The 24,178-nt window shown below is 52.4% G+C and overlaps 7 protein-coding genes across 7 annotated transcripts; 5 read left to right on the top strand and 2 right to left on the bottom strand.

Moving 5' to 3' along the window:
• Positions 1-295: 295 nt before the first annotated feature.
• Positions 296-616, top strand: AYO21_07463 (hypothetical protein; the record flags this gene model as incomplete). The annotated part of the gene is made up of 1 exon (XM_022657418.1): positions 296-616. The coding sequence occupies one exon, from the start codon at positions 296-298 to the stop codon at positions 614-616; it is 321 nt and encodes a 106-aa protein (XP_022510295.1).
• Positions 617-2,118: 1,502 nt separating this feature from the next.
• On the top strand, positions 2,119-3,093 carry AYO21_07462 (hypothetical protein; the record flags this gene model as incomplete). Its single annotated transcript, XM_022657417.1, has 1 exon — positions 2,119-3,093. One exon carries the CDS (start codon positions 2,119-2,121, stop codon positions 3,091-3,093), a length of 975 nt encoding a protein of 324 aa, XP_022510294.1.
• A 71-nt stretch (positions 3,094-3,164) lies between these two features.
• AYO21_07461 (hypothetical protein) lies at positions 3,165-4,783 on the bottom strand (the record flags this gene model as incomplete). The annotated part of the gene is made up of 2 exons (XM_022657416.1): positions 3,165-4,338; positions 4,392-4,783. The coding sequence occupies 2 exons, from the start codon at positions 4,781-4,783 to the stop codon at positions 3,165-3,167; spliced, it is 1,566 nt and encodes a 521-aa protein (XP_022510293.1).
• Positions 4,784-6,138: 1,355 nt separating this feature from the next.
• Positions 6,139-8,859, bottom strand: AYO21_07460 (hypothetical protein; the record flags this gene model as incomplete). Its single annotated transcript, XM_022657415.1, has 1 exon — positions 6,139-8,859. One exon carries the CDS (start codon positions 8,857-8,859, stop codon positions 6,139-6,141), a length of 2,721 nt encoding a protein of 906 aa, XP_022510292.1.
• Positions 8,860-9,700: 841 nt separating this feature from the next.
• On the top strand, positions 9,701-13,086 carry AYO21_07459 (hypothetical protein; the record flags this gene model as incomplete). Its single annotated transcript, XM_022657414.1, has 8 exons — positions 9,701-9,838; positions 9,903-9,935; positions 10,042-10,159; positions 10,216-10,449; positions 10,503-10,581; positions 11,368-11,536; positions 11,591-11,940; positions 11,994-13,086. 8 exons carry the CDS (start codon positions 9,701-9,703, stop codon positions 13,084-13,086), a joined length of 2,214 nt encoding a protein of 737 aa, XP_022510291.1.
• Positions 13,087-19,285: 6,199 nt separating this feature from the next.
• On the top strand, positions 19,286-21,172 carry AYO21_07458 (hypothetical protein; the record flags this gene model as incomplete). Its single annotated transcript, XM_022657413.1, has 1 exon — positions 19,286-21,172. The coding sequence occupies one exon, from the start codon at positions 19,286-19,288 to the stop codon at positions 21,170-21,172; it is 1,887 nt and encodes a 628-aa protein (XP_022510290.1).
• A 1,356-nt stretch (positions 21,173-22,528) lies between these two features.
• On the top strand, positions 22,529-24,150 carry AYO21_07457 (hypothetical protein; the record flags this gene model as incomplete). The annotated part of the gene is made up of 4 exons (XM_022657412.1): positions 22,529-22,603; positions 22,682-22,927; positions 22,996-23,881; positions 23,993-24,150. 4 exons carry the CDS (start codon positions 22,529-22,531, stop codon positions 24,148-24,150), a joined length of 1,365 nt encoding a protein of 454 aa, XP_022510289.1.
• Positions 24,151-24,178: the final 28 nt, after the last annotated feature.

Raw genomic sequence — 24,178 nt, 5'->3', positions numbered from 1 at the left:
TGCTCACTTGCGGACCGAGGACACACATTCCGATGTTGTGACAGGTTGTAACTCCTTGGGAAAAACCTCCTATCACAGACCACCGATTCCCCTTTCTCGCGTGCCATCTTTCCTTTTGTCTGCGCGCAAGATTTTGTTGGTCCTTGTCCTGACTAACCTGGCTGTTGGATTGTTGGATTGAGGCAAGCCTGTCTAACCCTTGCATACCCTTACTTGCTCACCTGCACACCGGCACACCGGCACACCCGTGGTCGACCGAACCCTCCTCCTCACAATCCAAAGACCCTCGCACGACATGTCCAAGATCAACCGCATCAACCCCAACGTGAAGCGCGCACAGACCGAAGAATGGTTCCCCAAATCCCCCGACGGCGCATACACGGGCGAGAAAGTCCCCTTCCACCCTCGCCGGCGGCCGTTTTTGTCATCGACCACCCTCGTCCTGTTGGTGTTGCTGGTGCTCGCGGCCGGGGTGCTTGTTTGGAAACATGAGCAGGCCGTGGCCGTCGCGGCCGAGAATTACCAGAAATACACGGGCCAGGATTTGAAAGAGACGGAGTTTTACAAGGTCATAGAGAAGGCGCAGAACATGAAGTGGAAGCGGTCGGAGCTGTGACAGCTAGATGGCCTTTGGAAGTACATCAGTGTTGGGGGCTGTTAGGACGGGCGGGTTGAGACGGATAGACATCCAGTCTGCAAGGGGGGGGTTATGGCAAACTCATCAGCCCGGCTCCATTGTCTGGATATACATTGTGCCTTGAAGGTAATACCTTGACAACTGGCGTTTTTCTCCGCCATCAGCCATACCACTATTCCTGGGAGGGGGGGAGGGGGGGGGGGGGGGAGTGACTATGGACTTTGCTGGTACCAGGTGATGAATCTAGAGAGGAAATGGTCTACATACTCGCAGCGGAACTGTGAGACCCGAGAATTCTTATCACCGGCCTGGACTTGTGTGTGTGTATTTCTTGTCTTGTGCTCAAAAGCAACTTCCTCCCCTGCGTCGGAAGTATGTGGATCCCAGCAGACATGTATGTACATGTCCTCAAATTCCCCGCCTATGAATTGAGTATATATATGCTCGCTCGCTCGCCATCCCTCCTCCATGTTCCTGCTGATCTGATCTGATCTGATCTTCTTTCCTCCGATCGATCAATCGATCCGTCATTCTTTACTTTTTCCGGAGGAATAATTGTCGCGTTTAGCACAGACCAAATCCTCCTCGATTACTGGGTTTTTGGCTTGCCGCCGGTCAGAAAACGATTCAGTCGTATGGTAAAAGGCCCCACAAAATCCCACGAGGCTGTGGCGTTTCAGGAGACACATTACACACACACTACTCGGTACATGCACTACTTCTTTTCTCACACTCTCTCGCACACGCACACACATGCACAAACTATGTTTTGGGCCCTGGTCTCTTGGGCCCCTAGAGTCCCCACCGAGAGGGCGAAAGCTATGCATACTTGTATACATATTCATGCTTTATGCGAATCGAACCGCCTACGAGTACGAGGATTTTAAGGGAAGAGGATCAACGGTGGGAGGTGGATGGAGGTGGAGCGGAGCGGGGGGTGAGAAGGGGGGAAGGCCGAGCGGATATAGGGGAGGAGAGGAGAGGATGCGAGCCTTGCGGAGAATGAATAATAATACATAATGACGGCTTCCTCTTTTGGATCGAATGTACAAGTATTATGTACCGACATCTCAACAGGCAATTGATGGGCCAAAAGACACTTCATCGTGAACGGTACACGTTACACAGCTTGTAGAGACATATGTTGTAAGTAAGATATACAGAAAGTAAATTGGAGAGTATATTGCCCCCCCCCCCTTCTCGGCTCTAACGCGGTCGAAACACCCGAGGGTATCAACTTCTTCTTTTCTCAGGTACAAGTTGTACAAAAAACTCCCAAGCGTGTTGTAGGAATATATATATATGCCTTAAAAGAGCATCGTAAGGGTATCACAAATCACCACATAAATCGCAAGTCTTCAGATACCGGATCTCAGATATAGGATTGAATTTCGATCTGGATTACAAAGACCACGAAACCAGACTAGACTAACCAAATAAGAAACCAAAGTCCAGAAACAAAGTCCAAAACACAAAGCAGGATGCCCTACGAATACGACCCGGAATACCACCAGGCCATCGAGCCCATGCTGCCCGCCATGGCCGCGGCGCCAAAACATCCACCTTACGAAGTCGCCCCGCGCCGCGCCGGCATCGACGGCATGTGGGCGGGCCTGATGAAGAACTGGCCCGAAGTCGACGACGTCGAGGAGACGGTCTTCAAGGTCGCGTCGTTTGACGGCGTCGAGATCAACGTCCACCGCTTTGCGAAAAAGGGTTCCGCTGCGACACCGTCGGCGGCAGTCGTGTACACCCACGGCGGAGGGTATTTCTGCCTCAGCGTCCCGCTTTACCGCAAGATGATCCAGAGTTACGTGACGCAGGGGGGCGTCCCGTTCTTCGCGGTCGAGTACAGATCGCCGCCCGAGTATCCCTTCCCGACGCCCATCGAGGACTGCTACGCGGCGCTCAAGTGGGTGCACTCCCCCCGAGGCGCTGCGGAATTGGGCGTCGACCCTGCCCGAATCGCCATCATGGGCGACTCTGCGGGTGGGGGACTCGCGGCCGGGGTCGCCATCATGGCGCGGGACAGGAAGCTCGACCCGCCGCTGGCCCGGCAGGTGCTCGTCAATGCCATGCTCGACGATCGCAACAAGGGCCGCTACGAGGCCGCCATGGGCCTCCACACCTGGACCCCCGACGACAACCTCACGGGCTGGGCGGCGTACATCGGTCGCGAAAAGGCCGGCAACCTCACCGCCGACGTCTCGCCCTGGGCCGCCCCGGCGCGGGTCTCCTCCGTGGCGGACCTCCCGCCCGTGTACATCGACGTGCCGGACCTGGACATCTTCAGGGACGAGAACATCAAGTACGCGGCACGACACGCCGAGGCGGGTATCCCGCTCGAGATGCACGTCTATCCCGGCCTGCCTCATAGCTTTGAGTCATTCGCGCCCAAGATATCGACGGCCAAGACGGCGGTGGCGAACAGGATCAAATTCATCTCCAAGCTGTAAAAGAATCATCTCTCCTGTAAAAAAGGCAGGAAGAGGCGGAGCCACAACGCCAGAGAAGCGTAGAACACAGGCTATACCACAATGGCAATCGAGCTTCGCCTCCTCTTTCTCTCCGAACCAAGCAAAGGCGTCTCATCGTCGTCAGCATCCTCCACTTGCTCCACCACTCCATCGTAAACCCCGTATTTGACGTCCTCGTGACCAAAAACGCGACTCATTTCTTTCCCCAACGGAACTCCTCTCGTCTCCGGCACGCAAAAGTAGTAGAATGCCATTCCTAGGACGTTGCAGAGGCCGTAGAAGACAAAGGTCATTGGGCCAATGGAGGCGAGGAGGAGAGGCGTGATGGCCGCCACAACGACCTGAAACAACCACTGCGTGCATGTCGTGACTGCGCAGCACTGCGCGTTGATGTACGAAGGGAAGATCTCGCTGCACACGTTCCAGGGAATAGGCCCGCTCGACACCCCGAATGCGACTGCGTACACGTATACACTCAGAATGCAAAACGTGGCGCGAACGACAGACGGGATGCTACCGCCATCTGATGGATCAGACATGGTTGCTGTACAGTACCCCAGCACAAACATCGATACGGCGCAGACGCCGGTTCCCCACAGGAGCCAGAAGCGGTTGCCGTAGATGCGCACACAGAGGAACATGAAGAGAAGGGCGGCAACGAGTTTGACAAACCCGAATATCCCAGTCAGAAACAGAGACGCCGACACACTCTTGAATCCTGCTTTTAGAAATATGACTGCCACGTAATAGTTTAGCGCGACCATGCCTGACATGTTCTGTACGACGAACAGACCGACTCCGACGACCAAGCGCTTGCGAATTGGGGCACTGAGCGCTTCGCGGAGAAAGTGTGTTTTATGAATCGCTTGTCGACGTAGTCCAGAGAGCACGGTGAGGGAGATTTCGAAGGCTTCTCGCTTCATAGCCACGTCTGTTGGGGGCAATCCTCGAAACCAGCACAATGAATCCTCCACCAACTCGAGATTATTCAGGGTAGCCAGGTATTGCGGTGTTTCTTTGATATAAAATGTCCCCAGAAGGAGAATGATACCTGGAAAAAGTTGAATGGCAACCGGAATCTGCCATTGTAGATCCGAAGTGTCTGTAATCGCAGCGTTCGCAGCATATGCTCCCCAGAAGCCGATCACAGCGCTGCCTTGGATCACGACTTGGAAGCTGGACATCAGTATGCCTCTGTTGGACGGTGTCGCGATCTCCGAAATACTGCAATCATGGTCAGCGGGGGATGTCGGACAATGGATGCAAAGTAGACATACTAAATGGGCGAAACCAGCGTGCCAGCGCCAACCCCGTAGCCGTTTAGAAATCTCCCGACCTCAAACAGCCACAGGGCTGATCCAGCGTTGATCACCTGCAATGCAGTCCCAAGGACATACAGAGCAGCACTGAAGATGAAACATGCCTTCCGGCCATAACGAGAGCAAATAGGGATGCCGGTTGGTACGCCGAAGAAGGCACCAACAATCCACGACGAGACAACAAGTGATTGAGCACGTGCGAGTTCGGCCGCTGGAAGGACATCAAGGTGGAAATGGCCAAGGAACGAAGGCAATACCAGCAGTCCTCCCACGAAGCCGACCGAGTAGCCAAACAGTGAACCGGTCGAGGCTGCAACAGCGGCAGCAATGTAGAGATTGAGCCTGGACATTTCCAGCAGCTGCAATAGTATGGAACGAGAAGATTCTGTCGAAATGACCAGACATTTCACCAGAACCGGATGACAAGGACTTATTTCAATCTCGATTCACATTTGCTTCGGGATCAAATCCAACTTGCCTGTACAACACATCCGATCCATCGGGTCTTGGGAGGGGGAAGCGGAGGAATACAGTTCAACCAACACATATTCGGTGAGCTGTGGACAAGTTGTGACACACCCTCATCCATCTCGTCTGCAGATCGCGTGGGGAACAACGGGGGAAATCGTGGTAGAAAGGGTGAAAGGGTCGTTGTTGATGTAACGGATGCAGATGCCGGTAGCGGAGAAATGATTGTCCGGAAGAGGGAGTTGCTGGCGAATCTCGGCTACCATCCCGAACATGGTTCCGATCGCAATGATATTGAAGACGCTGATATAATAGTTATTTTGTAACAGACCTCTGCGAGTGACCGTTGGTGCCACTCTAGATAATATGACTTGTCACTCTTGATTCAGGTAACGACGCCGATACGAAGGCGGGAGGAAGTCCACGTGGATATCGACTGACAAGGCAAGTACGTTCAGCCAATCATGTTTTGCCCTAGTGAATGCACAAGGCTGTGCAAGGCTGTACAAGCACAGGGGGCATTACGCAACTGGGAGCTGCCAAGCGTCAATTATGATGCTCAGAGAAAACTCACAAGAGGCTGTCCAGATACAGGTCAGTTTCTAAGTACAAGTTTTAGCTAATAGCATTCACTACTGGTCGATCAACATGTTGCAGTTAACCGGTGCCAGAGACTGACGTTTGTGTCAACGGCTACACAGTAACTCTCTCCACCCCATCTTGTAGGAGAGATGCATATCTCCGCACCATCTTCGTCTTCTGAGTCATGTTCATTATATGGCTATCGTTCGGTCTTTTTGTCCTACACCAGAGATAGGAAGACTATGTTACATATGCTTGGTCAGCATGCTCTTCACCTTGCTCCTGCATAAAGGGGTAAGATGCCCTCCTGAGCGTGTTCCCATGAACACCATTGGGTAGATCGGGAGCCCTCCGATGATTTATCCTGCTTGATCTAGAACACTCCAGGCATTTCCCCATACTTGGCATTTTTGTAGAAGACTGGGCTGCTTTGAGAGGAATTCCATGAGCATAGGAGAAGGGTGCAGATTGAGACCAGAGAGGTCTCTCAGCAGGTGCATGCGCTTGACTGGACTTTGTTTGTCGTCATGAGCTGCGTTTAATGCGCCCTGTGGTCCCCGAGAACCATAGGTCAACGAGACGTGATCCATTGACATCAGGGTGGAAGGATCTGACCATGTCCCACACCCTGCGCCGCGAAAGCTCCCAAACATCTTTAGCTCTCCGGTAGCTGCCACTTTAGATGTTTGGGGGGAGGCGTGGCATCTTCGACAAGGACGATAGGTGGTTTGGGTTGTCTGCTACCCGCCGACGAACCAAGAAGCACGTTATCAATGGACTCGTCCATGATCTCTTGGTTAGGCTCTGAGTCACTCGGGTTTTCCGCCCCTGTAAGCACCGGCGGGCTCGTACTAGGTCGCTCAATCAAGCTGGGATCGAATTGGGGATCTCCGAGCCTGCCATTGTCCTCTTTGTCGTCGCCATCAGATGAAGGGTCGCCGAAGCTAACAGGCGTTGGTGGTGAGTACAAATCAGTCGGACTCAAGCTATTGTCAGCCGAGTCCTCCGAAGGGAAACGCCGGTGGCCCTTCAAAATACCCAGACGCCGTTGCACTGCACTCGCGGAGTTGGATCTCGAGACGGGGGAGTTCTGTGAGGGTGTGTCGGGGCTGGTGACATTCACAAATCGTGAACTCGGAGATCTGGACAAGACACTTTGTACTAGTGGTAGCTCAAGGTAGCTGTTCACATTGCCCTTGGAGAACAGCACCAATCCAAGACAGATCAAGATTAGAAGCAATTGCAGAAAGGACATTCGCTTCTGAAAGATGACCTCGTCCGCAAGCACACCGAGCCGCGCATTGATGGCAATGTTTTCCTGCTGGTAGCGTTCGCGTTGCATCTCAAGCTCTATAACCGTGGACTGCCACAATTGGTCGTATTGCTGGCGGAATTCTCGGAGTTCATTGAGGACCGTAGTATTTAGATGTTCGAGGAAAGAGGTTGTTTTGGCCAGTTGTCTCTGTTCCACTTTGTGGAATGCATCTCGAAGCGCGCGAGACTGATCTTCTATATACTGAAGGGACAAGGAGGAATTCGATTCAAGTGTTTGCAGGCGCTTCTGAACCGACTTGAAAAATGATTCTTGCATCGTTGGAGCTGGGTGGGACGACTGCGTGACGGACGCGGGTGTTTTCGAACTGTTGGTGCCGGGTGGTGACGATGAAGCATTGGTCGCTGTTGAGTCGACAATAAGATCAGATTTGGAGGTTGAGATTGACCCATCCACCGCTGCCGTTGTGACGTGGCTTGACCCCAAGGAACTGGGGGTTAGAACATCTGCAGTAAGTTTTATAGCTTCTGTGTCAGACGATTGAGTAATATCCTGGCCATCAAGAGCATCGGGGGTTGTTCTAGCACAGCCCTTCGTAGTCTCACACGTGCTGGATGTATCGTTTTGGTCACTTAAGCCATTGACCTTTTGAGACGAAAGCACCGGAGAGGTGGAAACTGCGTCTTGGGTATCTTCGACGTCTGGGGTTTGGGTCTGATCGAGGCGATGATCCTGCACCAGGGATGAATCAGATGCGGCAGTGCGGACAGACTCATCGAGAGTGTCACTGTCGGTCAAAAGCTGTTCAGCCACCGCTTCCGGTACAAGTCTATCCTCGTCTGCACTGTCGGCACCTTCCTGCTCCACTTTGCCTTCATCCTCCATTTGGATTGATTCGAGATCGTGTTTGTACTCCTCCAGCATTGTTGTCCCATGAACTCTGACGAGACTGATCGGGCAGTAGAACTCATTCCCATAATGAGTAAGGAACTCGATGCGTAGATACCGTGCCCATATGACAGGATTCTCAACCAGAAACGCCTGCACCTCACGGGTGTTTCGAGCTTCAAAAGTACCTAGAGTCTTCCACTTGTCGGTTTTGACTGGGTATTTGTCGGACACGCTTACTCGAAAAGTATGGAAAGTCGAGCTGAAGAATTCGAAGTTGGCCAGCACAATAGTGTCGATCGATATATCGTCGCACAGTTCCAGGATCAAGAATTTGTTCTGGGCAGAGCACTCGTTTAGCATATAAGAATCCTTGTTATTTCCCAGTACCGCTGAAGCGCTTTTGGCTTCTGGATTGGTCTTCAGAACGTTGGCTGCACAATCAAATGAGGCATAGTTGAATCGTTCTTTGCAGGTTGTGCCAGCATCTTTACTCCTCGCGCCGGCTCTCGGAGCGTGTCCCAGTTCGATCTTGGCAGAACTGTCGCGAATTTCCTGCTGCACTCTGGGTTGATCCTGATTTGGAGGTTCAAGGGTGTCAGAGACAAAGCCAGAGAAGTCCAAATCTATTTCGGCGTCGTCCCCCAACGAATCTAGAGAATCTCGAAGAGACGCGGTTCTCCTCCTCGGCTCTCGACCTTCAATTCCAGGCCCTTTTCCAATATGTTCAGATTGACCCGACTTTTTCAGATTTTCTCGTTTCCAGTCCTCAAAAGAGAGAAACTTTCCGTCTTCGAGGGGGGACTCGTCCTCCGGCTGATCGGGATCTGTCCCGGAAGAAGAACCATACCTTTCTGTCTGGGGAGGACCCAAAGCCGACTGGTCCTGCGATGTGTGCACGGGGTGAACCGAAGAATCTATCGAGGATGACAACTGGACAGTGGACGGAACCGAGAGGGAGGAATCTTCTGCGTAATAGTCATCAGGAGAAGATGTAGGAACTGCGTGCACCCCGCTGGGAGAGGTGGCGGTTTCGACCGTCGTGGAGGTGATGTTGGCCTTTCGAGTCGACGCAAGACATTGCTGAGGGAGACTGTGGGTAATGTAATTTACTGTACGAAAAGGACAAGTGGAAGACGTCAAGGTCGTGAATGGAATCGAAGTACTCGCAACGAGGGTGACGAAAAGGAGTAAACCTGGCTTCGGAAGTCGCATTTTCAGCGCAGTCCATTGGCGATCTCTAACTGAGATGCCGACCTCGAGGGGATCATCTGTGACAGCTCATTATATTTCCATTTCTTCACCAGCCACGAGCACACCGCTTCGACAACTGTCCTGGTGAGGAAGTGGATGTTGGCTTGTGTTGGCCTCAGGCGAATGCGCCAAGTGGACGGCGGGACTCCTTTGGTTCAGGTGTGATGCCGCTTTATGTGACATCGGGGTCAGGCAGCATCCGTTCAAAGCGGCATATAACCGTTCCATTAATGATCTATCTCAACAACCGTCTTTGGGTAGCTACACACTGCATTTGTGCGTGATAGCCTGGAGGGGGGCACAGAGGATGGATAGAAGGAGTGAAACGCTCGACGCCGCAGGAGCTTAAAGGGAAAGATAGAAGCGTGCTTGCTTGCAAGCTGATCGAACAGACTCCTTTGAAAAGAACGAGCCTGCCTAGATGGAATCCCATGTGCTTGCTACAACTTTGGTTGAAATGAACGCGCAGATGGAGTGAAGATGCCAGACTATTGTATCAGCATCGTGAGTCTACCTGGTTGCAGCTTACCCTGCATGATGAAGCCATGGATGTATCGAGGAAGGAGCCGGCCAGTGACTGGGAAGGCGCAACCCAGCAGAGAAACAGAGACGAGGAAGTCGCTCAACCATCTTTCACTTCACATGACCACCACAGCTCTGCCAAATTCAATCATCTCTTCAAATCTTTCTCCCTCCCCTACTCCTCTCCAGGTTTCACAAAGACTGAAGTTGTTACTCTTGTCGCTCTTAATTTCCTGTTAAGAGGCCCTTGAAGATGGCAGATCTGCCTTTGAGAACCAGGATGGCCGTTACCTTGCTCCGCAGCAATCCTTCGGCGTGGTTTCGTGATGCACCGATCGAGCCGAGAGATCTTGAGCTCATCTCTGCCGATCGCGTGGATTTCGTTGTCTACAATCAGGGGAGTTACCTGCGTAAGATCGTGAGTGTCTTTGCGGAAATTCACCCAGCCCCTCGTGTGACGCCAACTGACTTTAGATTTCTAGTACCATATTAAAGCGGGTGAAGGATTCGAGAGTGTACGTCGTTGAACCCACGGGTTTCAAAGCTCACATCACAATCCTCATGCCATCAATATGCCAGTTCTATGCGTTCTATGCACGCTGACTGGCTCACCTTTACCAGACTATTTGGAAGGTCGAGGCCGACGAGGAGTGTAAAGAGTTGGTTCGTTCCGCTGGGGCAAAGCTATATGGTTACGATGAGGGACCTAGCATATCTCCACACTGGGCTATTGTCACCGGTAAGCCATCAAAACCCTCGCATGTCCCATTGATGTGATACTGAGAACTCCATGAGTCAACGTCAATATTATGACTCCTCCCAGTTTCCCCTTCGAATGGGGTTTTCTTTCCACACAGCCCGAGAATATCCGCATCTTCAAGAGGCCTGCGGATCCTTGTGACTTACACGTTTGCGACGCTATGATACTGCGTAGCTGTATCGCCAACACAGATGGGTTCATAGACACGCCGAGCGTTGCAGACCGTGTATGGGATATTCTGTGTCTGAATATGGGCGATGATTATGACTGTTTGTATATCTCAATGTTTTCAAGCCGATTGTCACTGACCTGTTTTGTCAAGATCCGTGGATGGTTGTCGCGGTGAAGGACGCTGGGCCTCTCCCCGAGGATGAATTCGATACCTGTGGCTGCCAGGACCCGTCGGCATGTGGTTGCAGCTTTGAGTGACCAGGCGAAGATTACCTAGCTCGGCCAGCCATGCCTGCATAACGGCGGATGATTCGTGAGTATGGACATACATGTGTGAGGGTCGGAGGAGAGGCCCCGTCAAAGAGTGCGCTGAGTCTGGCGGCTGATCCAGCTAAGAGCCAGTACCTGGGTGACTGCCGGGGATCCTTGAGGCTTGGGTGGTGTACAAGACGCTGTATGAGAATGAAGAGAGAGTGTGTGTCAGATTGCAATCAGGTCTCATCCTGGGTACCCCAATTGTGGTCCACAGGGCAGTAAGGACTCTATTGATCTTCGGATTCGATGTGGAATGTGTCATTCTATTTTCAATGCGAACATTGCTCTGATTTTACACAGACAGCTGTTTTTTTTTTCTAAAAAAGTAGATGGGCCTCGTCAACAAGGTCAAAGGATTAGAAGACAGACAAGGCTATTACTATTGATCTTAATGTGTAACAGGCAAGTCAATGGCGCCAAGCAATGACAACATCGTTGGAGATCGACAAGAAATAATGTCGGGAACGTGCGCAGAGGTATTCAAGTACGCATTGAGTGATCCGCCATTACCCAACAAGACCTTTCTATAAAATGGGCCAAATTGAGAGGTATCAACAGCGTCAAAGGTGACAGGCTGTGACCATCTTTTGCCTCTGAACGGACATGTTTGCCAGGAGCTGTGGATTGCGAGGCCTCCGCAGCTGCAGTCGGACGACCAGAGCTTGCATTCAGCGCAGCCCGACAACGAAGTTCGTCTCCAGACGCTTTTCCTCGTCCTCGTCGTCGGCTTTCAGCAATGTCCCTGCTCCGACAACACACCCTCTCGCCGGAGTGGCCACCCAGCTTGATCATGTCGCCCCTCGATTCGAGATAGACCCCGACAAAATTCAGATCCTCGACTCTCCCACCGCTTTCTATGATACCCTGAAGGTAGACACATAACGCGCCTGGGGAGGGGAAGCGGCCGGCTAAGGTGTGCTACAGGTCAAGATTAGAGGAGCAAAACGGCGGATATACCTGTCTACATTGTACATTGGCAAAACCGAGCACGAGCTCATCGAGACCCTCAAGGAAGCGCTCGAGAATAATCCGAACCTCGAGGTTTCGATCCTCACCGATGCACTTCGAGGAACTCGGGAGGATCCTAATCCATCATGCGGCACCCTCCTGGCACCGTTGGCCGTCCAATTCCCCGACCGCGTCCACATCTCCATGTTCCATACCCCAAATCTGAATGGATGGAAGAAGAAGTACATGCCTAAGCGGATAAACGAGGGATGGGGCTTGCAACATATGAAACTCTATGGCTTTGACGATGAAATAATGCTCTCAGGGTATGGTCAATGCTCACTATGGTTCGTGTCAAGGTTCTGACCCAGTTACTCAGTGCCAATCTATCCAATGACTACTTTACCAACCGTCTTGACCGGTACCACCTTTTCTCTTCCAAAGAACTCACCGATTTTTATGGCGCTATTCACGAGGCTGTCTGCGACCTGTCCTACCACCTGGTTCCGTCCGAGAAGCGTCCCGGCGGTTTCGAACTGTTGAGTCCTCATGAACGGGGGTACCCCGACCCTTTATGGCATACCAAAAGATTCAAGGCATATGCCAAAGAAATCCTCGAACCATTGATACACAAAAAGGCCAGACAAAAGATGTTCCCTGTCGAGTTCACGCAGCAAAAGACCTTCGTCTATCCGCTGGCCCAGTTCGACATCCTCCTTGGAGCGCCCAAGAACATTGGCCTCCTCGATTATGAGTTTGCACAATATACCTCCACAGAGAAACCTGCAATAACTAAGCTACTCACGAACCTTGCGGAGGATGAGCGATTACACAAGTCAACCTGGACATTCACGGCGGGATATTTTAATATCGACCCAGACATCTGCAAACTCCTCATCGCAGCCGCTCCGGAAGGCCCGTCCGCAGTACAACCAGGCCTCAGAGCTTTCGAAAAGGCATGCACGGTGATAACTGCCTCACCGTGGGCCAACGGCTTCTACGGCAGTCCTGGAGTAAGCGGTATGCTACCGGCGGCGTACACTTTGCTTTCTCGACGCTTCCTGCGTACCGTGTCCATTGCTGGTAAAGAAGATGTTATTCAACTGAAGGAGTGGAGAAGGGGCACAGTCGGTGAACCTGGAGGAATGACCTACCATGCAAAAGGCCTTTGGGTCACTCTCCCGCCTCAGTTGGACGCTGAAGGTCAGGTTGCCGAAGAGCCTGGACCGAGCATTACAGTGGTGGGGAGCAGCAACTACACGAAAAGAAGTTACAGCCTTGATCTGGAAATCGGGGCGATGATCATGACCGGCGACGAAGGCCTCAAGCGCAGACTGAAAGAAGAGACGGAAAACCTTCAGAGAGATGCGACTGTCGCAACGCAGGATGATCTCGCAAAGATTGACAGAAGGGTAGGCTTGAAGGTGCGGCTGGCCCTTTGGCTAGTTGAGGCCTTGGGAGGAGCTCTGTGAGCGGTACCGCTGCTGAGGAGAGCTGGCTGAAACCAGGAAACAAGCGCAGAGTTGTCATCGCCTGCGAACAGCTATCCAGTGCCGCTAAAAGGCCCAAGAAATGCCTGACAGCCCAGACAAACAGGAACCAACCGTCCTCAGCGATGCCAACCACGCCAGCCACACGGGACCGGTGCTTGTCAATGCCTCTGGTTGGTAGGACGACAAGCCGACGAGCACCACAACTCTCTTCTTCTCGCTTCGACACTTTTCTCTGGCGAAGCTGAGGATACTTAGCTCTTCGCCTCGACCTGTGGACACGGGAGGCCTTTCGCAAGACGGGGCCGGGTTAACTGCCCCCTGTATAATATTCTCGTTCCCTTCTGCACAGAAAAGGCAGACAGACGATGGAAAGAAGCATTCTGGATAGAAGGGAGTCCAGGGCTGATTGATTGATTGATTGATAGATAGATAGAGTGGGCTAAGAGACCTCGCGCGGCAGGCAGGAGGTCTTTGTACACAGTATATATGTAGCTATGTATCTAGTAGAGCACATGTGCAATTGTACCATATCCATACTACGCATACCATGTACCATATACCATATATCCCATTTTATATGTTATACTATGATATAAACGAACGTCTATGAGGACCAACATAATTACCATATAGGTAGCAACGGCGAGACCCTCCCTTGGGTACCCAGACAGAGCTTGACTGCACCACAATGAAGGCCGCCGTGTAAGACCGACTGCCCTCCATCGTGGGCTTCGTGACCGAGTATAGTAGTTGGCTCAAGCAGACTGAATCGGAGTTGGCCCCTTTCGCAGACCAAGGATGATGAGGACACAAAAGCCGAAATTCCTGGGACACGGACCTACCTATCCTTAGGCGGTCAAATCACTGGTTCAATTGTCGATCCGTCTGTACAAACTCCTCCCTGGTCCTCCTAGGCATGTGAATTAAAGATAGGATCGAAGCGGCGCGACATTCGAGCCACATACTGTCGCATCCGTGGGTCGAAATGAGATGCAAGGGGAGGAATGTACCTATGTCGCCGCAAATAGTGCAGTTCACCGACTTGAGACTCCATTGCGCGAGGATATAACACTTTGTCACTCGTAGGATTGGGAACGGAGTATCGGAAATATCATGATGGACCAGACAGGTAAAAGATCAACACCACGTCCTCGCGTTGCGACATGTGCAGACAATTTGAGAAGGAATTTTTTTCTTTCTTTTTTCTGCCATTGAAAAATTTTGCAATGTGTGATTGCGGTCACTGTCCTCGTCTAATTAGCGTAGCCACTCATAGGCAATCGAGATCTGCATCTTCCAGCCACCTTCATATCGTTCATGCACACTGCAACACCAGCGCCAACTTTTCCGAGTTTCGGCAATGAGGAAGGGATAACCAGCGCGTGTTCAAGGTAAGAAAAATTCCAACATGGCGGTGTATATACCGCCATCTTCGACCGGAATGCGCTAGATCCCGGGTGGTGTATGGGAACAGCCGCCCGGTGGGTTCGCTTAAAGCCTCACCAGACTAAAGCTCCCACCATCTGGACTAAGGGTTGTTGAAGATCTCGAAAACCTACTGGAGAATGATCTGAATGGAAGTGTTCCTTGGGTTGGGCCGTCTGCACCGTGGCGACTGTCAATGCAATGCGGTGGCATGCATGCGAAAGGAAAACCGAAGGCGTGGAACCACACAAGACAAGAAATTGTTGTGGTAGTTCAAAAACATTGAAAAAATGCCAAAGGCTTGCCTTGCTCGGTCGTGGTGGCCAACGTGGTTTGATTGTATGGAACAACCATAATATAGAGCCATATTTTGGTGTTGAAAGAGGATTCAATTTCGGATAAGAAGTGGGTGAGAAGTACTCCTAGGGAGAAGATTCAGAGGCCAAACCCCGTGGCAATCTCGACGCATCTGGCAGTCGACAGTCGGAGAATTCGAGACGCTGCTCGTCCCAACACAACGGGGGGCAACCTCATCGAAAACGTGTCAATCATTACTTTGGACGAAGTCTTGTGTAGCCCAATTCTTCTTGAGGTGCCACGGTAGACACGATGGCTGTTAGAGCAGACGCTGTCCTCGGTGGAGCTGCCTTTCAATGCGCACCTCATAGCCAGAGATTTCAGGTCCAGATCGACGCCCGTGTGGAGTGACGCTGTCGAGCGGGGTATCGGTATCTAGAATTGCAAAGTATTGCTCGGCCCGACGCTGGGCAATGTAGGTAGAGCATTCAATAGTCTGACAGACCAATAATCGAGGGTTTCATAGCATCGGCGGTTAGCCTCAGCGACGAGTACCTAGTGCAGGGCGACGACAAAAACATCCCGGTAGGTAGTATTGGCAACAGCCATGGCAATATTGCAGACAATGTCGATGACTGGATGTTCGTGTTCCGTTGCCAGTGGGTGGCGAGAGCTTTTTCTCCGCTGGCGCCAATGAGGTCTGGCCTCTTGTCCGAGGGCGCCAGCATCCAAACAGGGCCTGGAGCCCTTCATCGGCAAGTCGCACAGCCCAAAATCGAAGCGGAGGATGGATGGAGAAAGCCTCCTGCCGAGCTTATGCAGGCTTCTGCACCTCAAGAGCCCGCTGGCTGCATTAGACTGCTCCCAAGAAAAGGACTGTAACAGCTTCAGAGAGCCACTAAAAGAGCCCATTGAAAGGGATTGAAATTGCACTGCCTTTTCACCGACTTTTGGGCAAAACGGCCGGCATCGAATAGCAGTGTGGTCTGTCTTTTGTCCGTCACCGATCCAAGATATCGCAGATTGCTTGTCTGTGTAATTTACAGCACGTCGTTCCATCGACGCTGCTTTTGACGCTGAAGACTCTCTGGTTCGTCGAGAAATGGGTCTTTGACCTTGTGGATGCCCTGGGATACCAGAACGATCCCTGGCCGAAACATCAGCAACGCGAAACCCTCGGTGGCACTTGTTTCAATGACCTTGAGATTATCCGAGATGATCCTCCCAGGTCTCAAAACCCAGCATCTGCCAATAATTGCTTATCATTTCACGTGGTCATCCCCCTTGGTGTCCCTGGAACTCCATTGGATCTAGGTTTTCGTAAGCTAATGTCGCCTGGAGCAAGACTGCCGATCAGATAAACACGCCATTGCCGTTGCCAGGTTTTTGACAGCTCGTACTTGGATTTCGGGACCGGATATGCTGGGATTGAGCGCCCAGAACTTGAATGCTTGGAAACCCTTGGAAACTGATCGAAGCACACGAGAACAACCTTTCTTCCTTGGGGCCGACTGGATGAGCCTTTGCGATGCGAATGGTTGCAATCACATGACCTCAGCTCGTCGAGTTGTGGCTGCGAAGAATGGTACGGAATACGAGGAACCTCCTTTGGCTCCGCCTTCCTTTGTCCTTGAAGAATTATCAGACATGACGGAGAATGGCTACGTGTACAGTGGTGACAAGCTGCAGAATAGCATCTTGGTTGTCTCCAGAAGCTTGTGGAATCAGAATTCGAGCTCATGGGCGACGATGAACCCATCCCAAAGCCCAGGACTCTCAAGTTTTTGCGGGGTAAGATTGTACGACGCGTTTGAATGACCTGTTGCACTCGTAAGGTTGACTCAGCCAGGAGAGCATGGTGGTGATTGAGCAACAATCAATCATCAGGGCCACATGAGAGATTTTCATCCCCTTCCACCTATATGTCCAGGGCTAGTGATCAGCTGTCCTTGAACTTGTCATCTCTTGATATCAATACTGGTACGAAGGAGGGACTCCTGAAATCCCGAAGGGCCGATTAGGACGAGTTGCGTGAGGTAGCTGTTGAATGGCCCTATCACAAAGGAGATAGCCACGGGACTCGGTAGACGTGTTGAACAAGCATGTACCCGGATATGGCATCCAGAACGGGTGTCACCAGTATCGAGTTATGAAGGCAAAATGCATTTTTAATGACAAAGGGGATGGGAAGCCTTCGGGAGTTCGTGCTCCCCTCTACAAGCGAGATTCGTAATTGAGGCATTCAGTAATTGTTCATTGCAAGGTGTCCTCTTTTTGCCTCTTGTCCTTGTGGTTATCATCCACTATCGTGGTTACGTGTTCGCTGCCAGGCGGCGGCGTCATTTTCTGGTCAAGGCTCATTGATGGCTGTGGCGTGACTATTGGTTGGAGGGAGACAAAGCGACGAGCCGAAAGCGGGTAGAGAGAAAGGCACCTGGGGGAGGGTGGCTCAAAAGGAGAGCCTTTGTCTGGCATGCACCTGATCTGAACAAGCTGCCAATGGGTCTGGAATCTGAATGGCTTGGAGGCGTGGGAGGGTATGAGGGAGGGATTGTCTTGTCTGAGACTGACTTTGAGCGCGTGTGAGACAAAAAAAGAGAGAGCGAAGTGGGTGGCGGCATTGCTTCGTCGAGCCATCGAAACCTTCAGGCGTAGAGATGAGCACGAGGACACACAGACGAAGCCAGCGAGGGCCAGAAGAAAAATGGGTCACGCGCTAGTAGGAAATTGCGACGTGCTGCTTGTGTAGAGGGCGCTAGGGTCTAAGTGGATTAGCTTATGCAGCTGCCTTCCAACCGTGGGCCACTCTCGCAGGCGCAGGCACCGTGGCAGTGGCTCCACTCCTTCGGATCTGATTTGTTCATGACTGGCCTTGTAGTTGCCGGCCGATTCCATTGACTTCGCTCGCCCAGTGGGTAACAAGACCAGCGTCATTTGTTGGGGCAGGTCCATGAGAGGGCAGCTTCCTCGCCGTTGCCCGTAGCTTGTAGGCCGTAGCCCTCTGTTCAAGGTTAGGCTGCGAGGGCGGTCCCTCAGAGTGGTGTGCCCACTGCTCGGTTGGCCCCAGAATGCACCATTCCCAGGGACCAGACACGGCCAAGCTGTCAGAGCCACCCGTCACCGCCAACTCGACCACCTGCACCTCTTCTGCTTCATAACCATAACTCAGCCATCTTCGTCTCACTGTTTACCTTTGCCCCTACCACTCGACCTCCAGATCGACCACCCTGCAATGTGAAATCAAAAGCCCTCACGAGTGTTCGTTCTACTCTCCCTCTCACATACACAATTTAGCACCTGGCCGTGTCTCTCCTTCTCACTCTCCCGTCTCGACGACGTTCCTTCTGCTCCCCAGCATTCCTCGTTGTCGCCCAGCGACCTCTCACCCCCGCTGGTCCTCGAACCCCCACCACACCGGACAACTGAGGTCGAACTCACCCATCCCAACTGTACCTCTATAATCCTGTTATACCATTGAGCTCTTCCTCGATCTGCGTGGGATATTGAGGACCATTTGAGCGTTGGATCTGTCGAGTCTCACCTGCCTTTCGGATTCGGCTTAGTTGGTGAATCATTGTTGTGGGTGTCACCTGGGCCATCAAAGTTGGGTCAAGTCACGCTCAGCCCACAACAGCACAATAAACTTCGGGACAAAGGGGTGACGGCATCTGCTTTGAGTCAAGACTGCACAAGCCGAGTTCACTCTCTCATCATCTTCTTGTCCGTTCACCAGCATCGTTCGTGGCGACAAATCTGGTGGCTGCCTGTCGATAAGACATCCTCTGAGCTCGACGAAGCTGTGACCAAGCGGTACCCTCAACAGCCTTGGATTAGCTACACCATCGACTGGCCAACTCTTCCACTCTCTCGAATCTCTACTATCTCTTTCGACTATCCTCAACTCTTGCTCTTTCACTCGCAATCTTTTGGCTCTTCTGCCGGAACCAGTCCCACAATCCATTCGACCATGACACAATAACTTGACGCTCTTTACGCATCTGCTCGTTCGACTGCACAACGAGCCCGGCAGGCTCTGCGTCAGCGATCAGCCTTTTCCTTTTGTTTTACGTTACGACCTATATCACCTCTATGAGCCTCTGACCTTACACGAACAACAAGGAGTTCCGCGGTGTCCTTATCGACTGGGCGTTTTCTACACATGATAAGTGAGGAGGTTGAAGAATTGAAGCTACAAGGCGGATCTATGTTTGGTGTCCGGGTTCCAGTTCCTATACTCGACGACGTTTCCTCCTGAGCGTATCTGCTCCTACACACTTGCGTCTGCATTGCAATCCCATTCCTGTCTATACTGTTGTACAAAGCCCTCCTGGATCATATTACTCGTCACTGTTCAGACAACAAAAGTTCTTGTCACTTGCGTCTAAAGGATTAGACTGCTGCCCGAAACATCAGAGAGTTATCGGCTCACACCACGCTTAGCCAACCAACTACAAAGATGGAGTGCATGAAGGATGAGTTCCACAAGGGCCAACTTCTAGACGGTCGTTTCAGAACCATTGCTCCTCTCAATCATGGTTCCTTCGGCATGGTCTTCCTCGCCGAAGATACCTTGACCCGACAGAACGTGGCCATCAAATGTTTGACCAAGCCTTCCGTGGCCAACAAGTCCGCACAGGTAACGACCCCGGATGAAGGTACAGAAGAGCTTGCCTGCCATGCAATTCTGAAGCACCACGACCACCTAGTGAACCTTGTTCATCATTTTGAGACCGACGCTCACACCTACCTGGTACTGGAATACTGTTCTCAAGGTGACCTATATGAGGCAATCCGTCTCAATCGTGGTCCCATGCAGACAGAGCACGTCCGCCGTTTCATGCTGCAGCTGATCAGTGCGGTGCAACACATGCACGCCAACGGCCTTTACCATCGAGACATCAAGCCTGAAAACATCTTCTTGACCCAAGATGGTTCCGTCAAGCTCGGGGACTTTGGCCTAGCCACTAGGAGCCTCTGGTCTTACGAATCCTGCGTTGGAAGCGACCGATACATGGCTCCAGAACAGTATGATCCCGCTGGTACAGGCTATTCCCCGGCAAAGGCAGATATCTGGTCCATCGGTATCTGCTTGCTCAATGTCCTCTTTGCCAGGAATCCCTTTGTTACACCCACGGAATCGGACGTCCTCTTTGCCGACTATCGTCGAGACCGTCAATCATTGTTCGACATCTTTCCCAGCATGTCGCAGGATACCTTTGAGATCCTGTCCGTGGCCATGGCTTTAGACCCTTCCAAACGGGACCTGGGGCTTGTCAAGCAAGCTGTGCTTCGCGCCATAGCCTTCACCACCGAGGACGAATCATTTGACGACTTTTTCTGTTCTGAGGAACGGGACGTTGTGCAAGCCAGTGCCAACCGCGAGCCTCTGCGGACCCCGTCAATTCAAAGCCCGCAGATGGATGGCGACTCCTTCCCCTGGGCCAAGGCATTGCACGCCAGTCCTCTGAAACAGCAATTGGACTCCATTCCCGACCTCTACGAGGAGGATCTCTTCGACTCGGACAAGAGCCTCAAGCTGGGCGAGTCCTGGTACTCGGGCCATGGTACTACACCTTCTCTGACATCCATCTTCGATTCTGCTTATGGATCGTTCAAATCCATGACGCTCAGACGGTCTGCTGCCCGCAACCCGCCTAAGCCAGACCCTGTCCCCATCCCAAACTCGTTACCATCTCGCGCTTCCAGGCCCATTCCCACCATGTCGTCCGTGTTTGGCAAGAAACAGGATGACGTGGCCAAGAGCTGGAGTGATATGTTCGAAGAAGATGAGGAGGAGTCGGAACGGGAGGCGGAGCTGAAGTTGCGACGTGAACAGAATTCACGAAGCTGGAGTCAGGATAGCCAGAAGCGTCTTCCGGTACCTCCAGGAGTGCTCACCGAGTCCAAGAGTCGGTCCTCTAGCAACGCGCGTCGCAGCCGCACGCCGAAGCCCGTGTCGCCGATCAAGGCGAGCCACGGGGCGAACGAGAATGACCCCTTTGGCTGGCGTGGACGGACTCCTCGACATTCGCCCAAACAGGTTCCTGTGGACAAGTGGGCGGCGCTGGGCGACAAGAGGCGGAACTACCACACAGAGTCGGATCCGCAAACTTGGACTTTCAAGAAACGATCTATGACGACTGGAACACGCCGGAAACCTACGACTGTATTGGGACACGAGAGCCACCAACATCAACATACATGGCATCGCCGTGACAGCCGACAAAAGGCACGTCCGGCGTACCTGAATCAAGATTGGCGGCAACAACGGGTGACGGATTCATCCTCAGCCGATGAGGATGAGCTTGAGTGGGTTGGAGGTTGGCACAACTTCCATTTGTAATTCTTTGAGCAACACCTTCTTGTCAGCTTATTCGAACTTTTTGTGTGAACCGGGGCGAGATAAAATCCCTGCCGGAAGGGGGGGGATCAAATCTTGCGTTTTTTGTTTGGAGGGTCAGGTGGAAGACCACATTGCCATGCGTCTGAGAAAAGGAGAGAGACCAAAAAAATACTCGCAACACCCTCGTTCTCGTCTTGATTGGAACCTTGACACTGATGACTTTGCAAACATGGGCTTGTTTATTGACGAGGTGTCACGGAGTGTACCAACAGCAATCAGAAATCCAAAATACCCGGACCAAGGCATGGGCAACAGCAGCGGCTTTGAGTATGTTTTTCTTTTGAGATGTTTATTTTACCGTGGGCTTTTGACCACGGCGGTCCGACAAGGACCACGTTTACAGGATATGGAAAGAAAAGCTCGGTGTGGGTGTGGTGTTTGCTGTGGGCGGCAAGGGAAACGGTTCACCAGTCAGGTTTGAAGGCAGGCCATTTGAAGTGGTTGAGACAGGGCGAGTGTGTGCTCTTCGAATTGCATCAATTCTCCTGGGACTCTGCGTGGAGTTACTTTTTTTTCTTTTTTGTTGCTGGCTTGAAAGAGACGGAGCTGAGTGGCTGGTGTTGATGTGAGCTGGGAGGCAGCTTGTCGTGGGAGAAGTAGCTAGATTGATACTTTTGGCCTGGACAGGCAGTGACTGACAAGAGTCTTTCAAGAATGGAGAATTTCAACCCTCTCACCAGATGATCTGTGCTTTTGTGTACTTGTGTAGGATACCGAGTACTCGGTACAAGAGTGTCAAGAGTAAGGTTCGGTATACCGAGAACTGCGTGGTTGAGACAGTTTACTCGGATCGGGCATAAGTAGCCCCGGGCCCGCGACGTCTCTCTCGTCCGGAAATGGAAATCTACCGTAACCAAGTAGACAAATCGCCGGTGCGGGCACCCGTAGGGCACTTTAGGCTCCCCTAAGCTTTCCCTGGGCTTCCCCAGGCGCCCCCAAGGCCCCTTTCCCCAGGGACATCATCCGGTGGAATTGAGTCGGGACCAAGTGATTGTATGGCCGAGGCAAAATCGCCGTCTCCAACTCCCACTTCCCCAGATTCAGACTTACAGCCGAAACAAACAGCTACAAAACTGCGCCCTCCACCTTGTTCCCATTGAACTTGGTACGATTTCCCGTTTGTTAAAGAGCCGAGGGTCTGGCAATTCTGGCGGTTATTGAGTACATATTTTGTCGAACTTCCTCCCCCGTCCATCCTTGGGTTTTCTCATCCTAATCCTCCATCACCAGCTCTACTACTTTTCGCCAGTGCACAATAACGAGGATATATACACACTCCGAATTCCCCCATCCAAGATGCCCGCCTCAGAGAACATCCCACCCGTTGTCGCTCCGTTTGTGTCGGAGAGGGCGAAGAAGCTGTTGGACCTGGTATTGTCTGCCCTTCTTTCTTTGCCTGGTGTTTATACGGAACCAATTGTCTAACCACCACCCCCTCCTCCTCCACAGGTCGAGAAATTCGTCGACGAAGAATGCATCCCCGCCGATGTCGTCTACTCGTCACAGATCGGCTCGGGTGATGCCCGCTGGCACGGCCACCCCTCGATTATGGACGACCTGAAGGCGAAAGCTCGCGCGTTGGGCATCTGGAACATGTTCTTGCCCAAGAACCATTTCAAGGACGGCCCTCAGTTCACCAACGTCGAGTACGGGCTCATGGCCGAGCAGTTGGGCAAGAGTATTACAGCCAGCGAGGTGTGTTTATTATCCCTCTCTATCTCGTCCTTACGTCTTCCCTCGCTGACGGAACCTGCACTTAATAGGCATGCAACTGCGCCGCTCCCGACACTGGCAATATGGAAGTCATCGCCCGCTATGGTTCTCCGGCCCAGAAGGAGAGGTGGCTCAAGCCCCTTCTCGCAGGCGAGATCCGCTCTGGTTTCCTCATGACCGAACCAGATATTGCCTCGTCGGATGGCAGCAACATCAAGCTCCGCATCGAGCGCCGGGGCGACCATTATCTCCTCAACGGCTCCAAGTGGTGGTCTTCAGGTGCCGGGGATGACCGCTGCAAGATCTTCATCGTCATGGGCAAATCTGACCCCAACAACCCAGACAAATACCAGCGGCAGAGTATGTTGCTCGTGCCGGCCGACACTCCAGGCATCAAAGTCCACCGCATGTTGTCGGTCTTTGGCTACGATGACGCTCCTCACGGCCACGGCCACATCACATTCGACAACGTAAAGGTGCCCCTGGACGCGCTCATTCTGGGTGAAGGTCGAGGCAACGAGATCATGCAAGGCCGTCTCGGCCCAGGACGAATTCACCACGCCATGAGAGCCGTTGGTGCCGCTGAACGCGCCCTCGAGTGGCTGATCAACCGGCTCAACGACGACAGGAAGATCCCCTTTGGAAAGCCTCTCCGCGAGCACGGCGTGTTGTTGGAGTGGGTCGCCAAAGCAAGGATCGAGATCGACGCCTCGAGATTGATCGTGCTCAACGCCGCCGTCAAGATCGACCAAAGGGACGCCAAGTTCGCGCTCAAGGAGATTGCCGAGGCCAAGGTCAAGGTTCCCCAAATGGCACTGAAGGTCATCGATCGAGCCATCCAGGTCCATGGCGCCATGGGCGTGTGTCAGGATACACCACTGGCTCACATGTGGGCACACTTGAGGACGTTGAGAATCGCCGACGGCCCAGATGAGGGTGAGTTTGTTATATTTTTCTCTCTTTTTACACCGTCTTTCTGACACGCCCCTTTTTTTTTCCTTGTCCCCTCCTCCTTCTCCTCGTTTTATACTAACTTTGCTCCCCCAGCCCATCTCAGCCAACTCGGACGCCGCGAGAACAGGCAGCGCGCAGAAGAGATCCGAGCCCGCATCGCCCGCCAACAGGCCAAGACCGAGGAGATTTTCCGGTCCAAGGGTCTGGATCGCAATGAGCTGGGCTCGGCCAAGTTCAAGGCGAGACTCTGAACGATTGATTAAATCAATCACGTCGACA

The sequence above is a fragment of the Fonsecaea monophora genome (genome assembly GCF_001642475.1).
Source record: "Fonsecaea monophora strain CBS 269.37 chromosome Unknown Scaff57, whole genome shotgun sequence".
NCBI lineage: Eukaryota > Fungi > Ascomycota > Eurotiomycetes > Chaetothyriales > Herpotrichiellaceae > Fonsecaea > Fonsecaea monophora.
The sequence above is the reverse complement of the archived record's forward strand: the minus strand, read 5'-3'. Positions and strand labels throughout refer to the sequence as shown.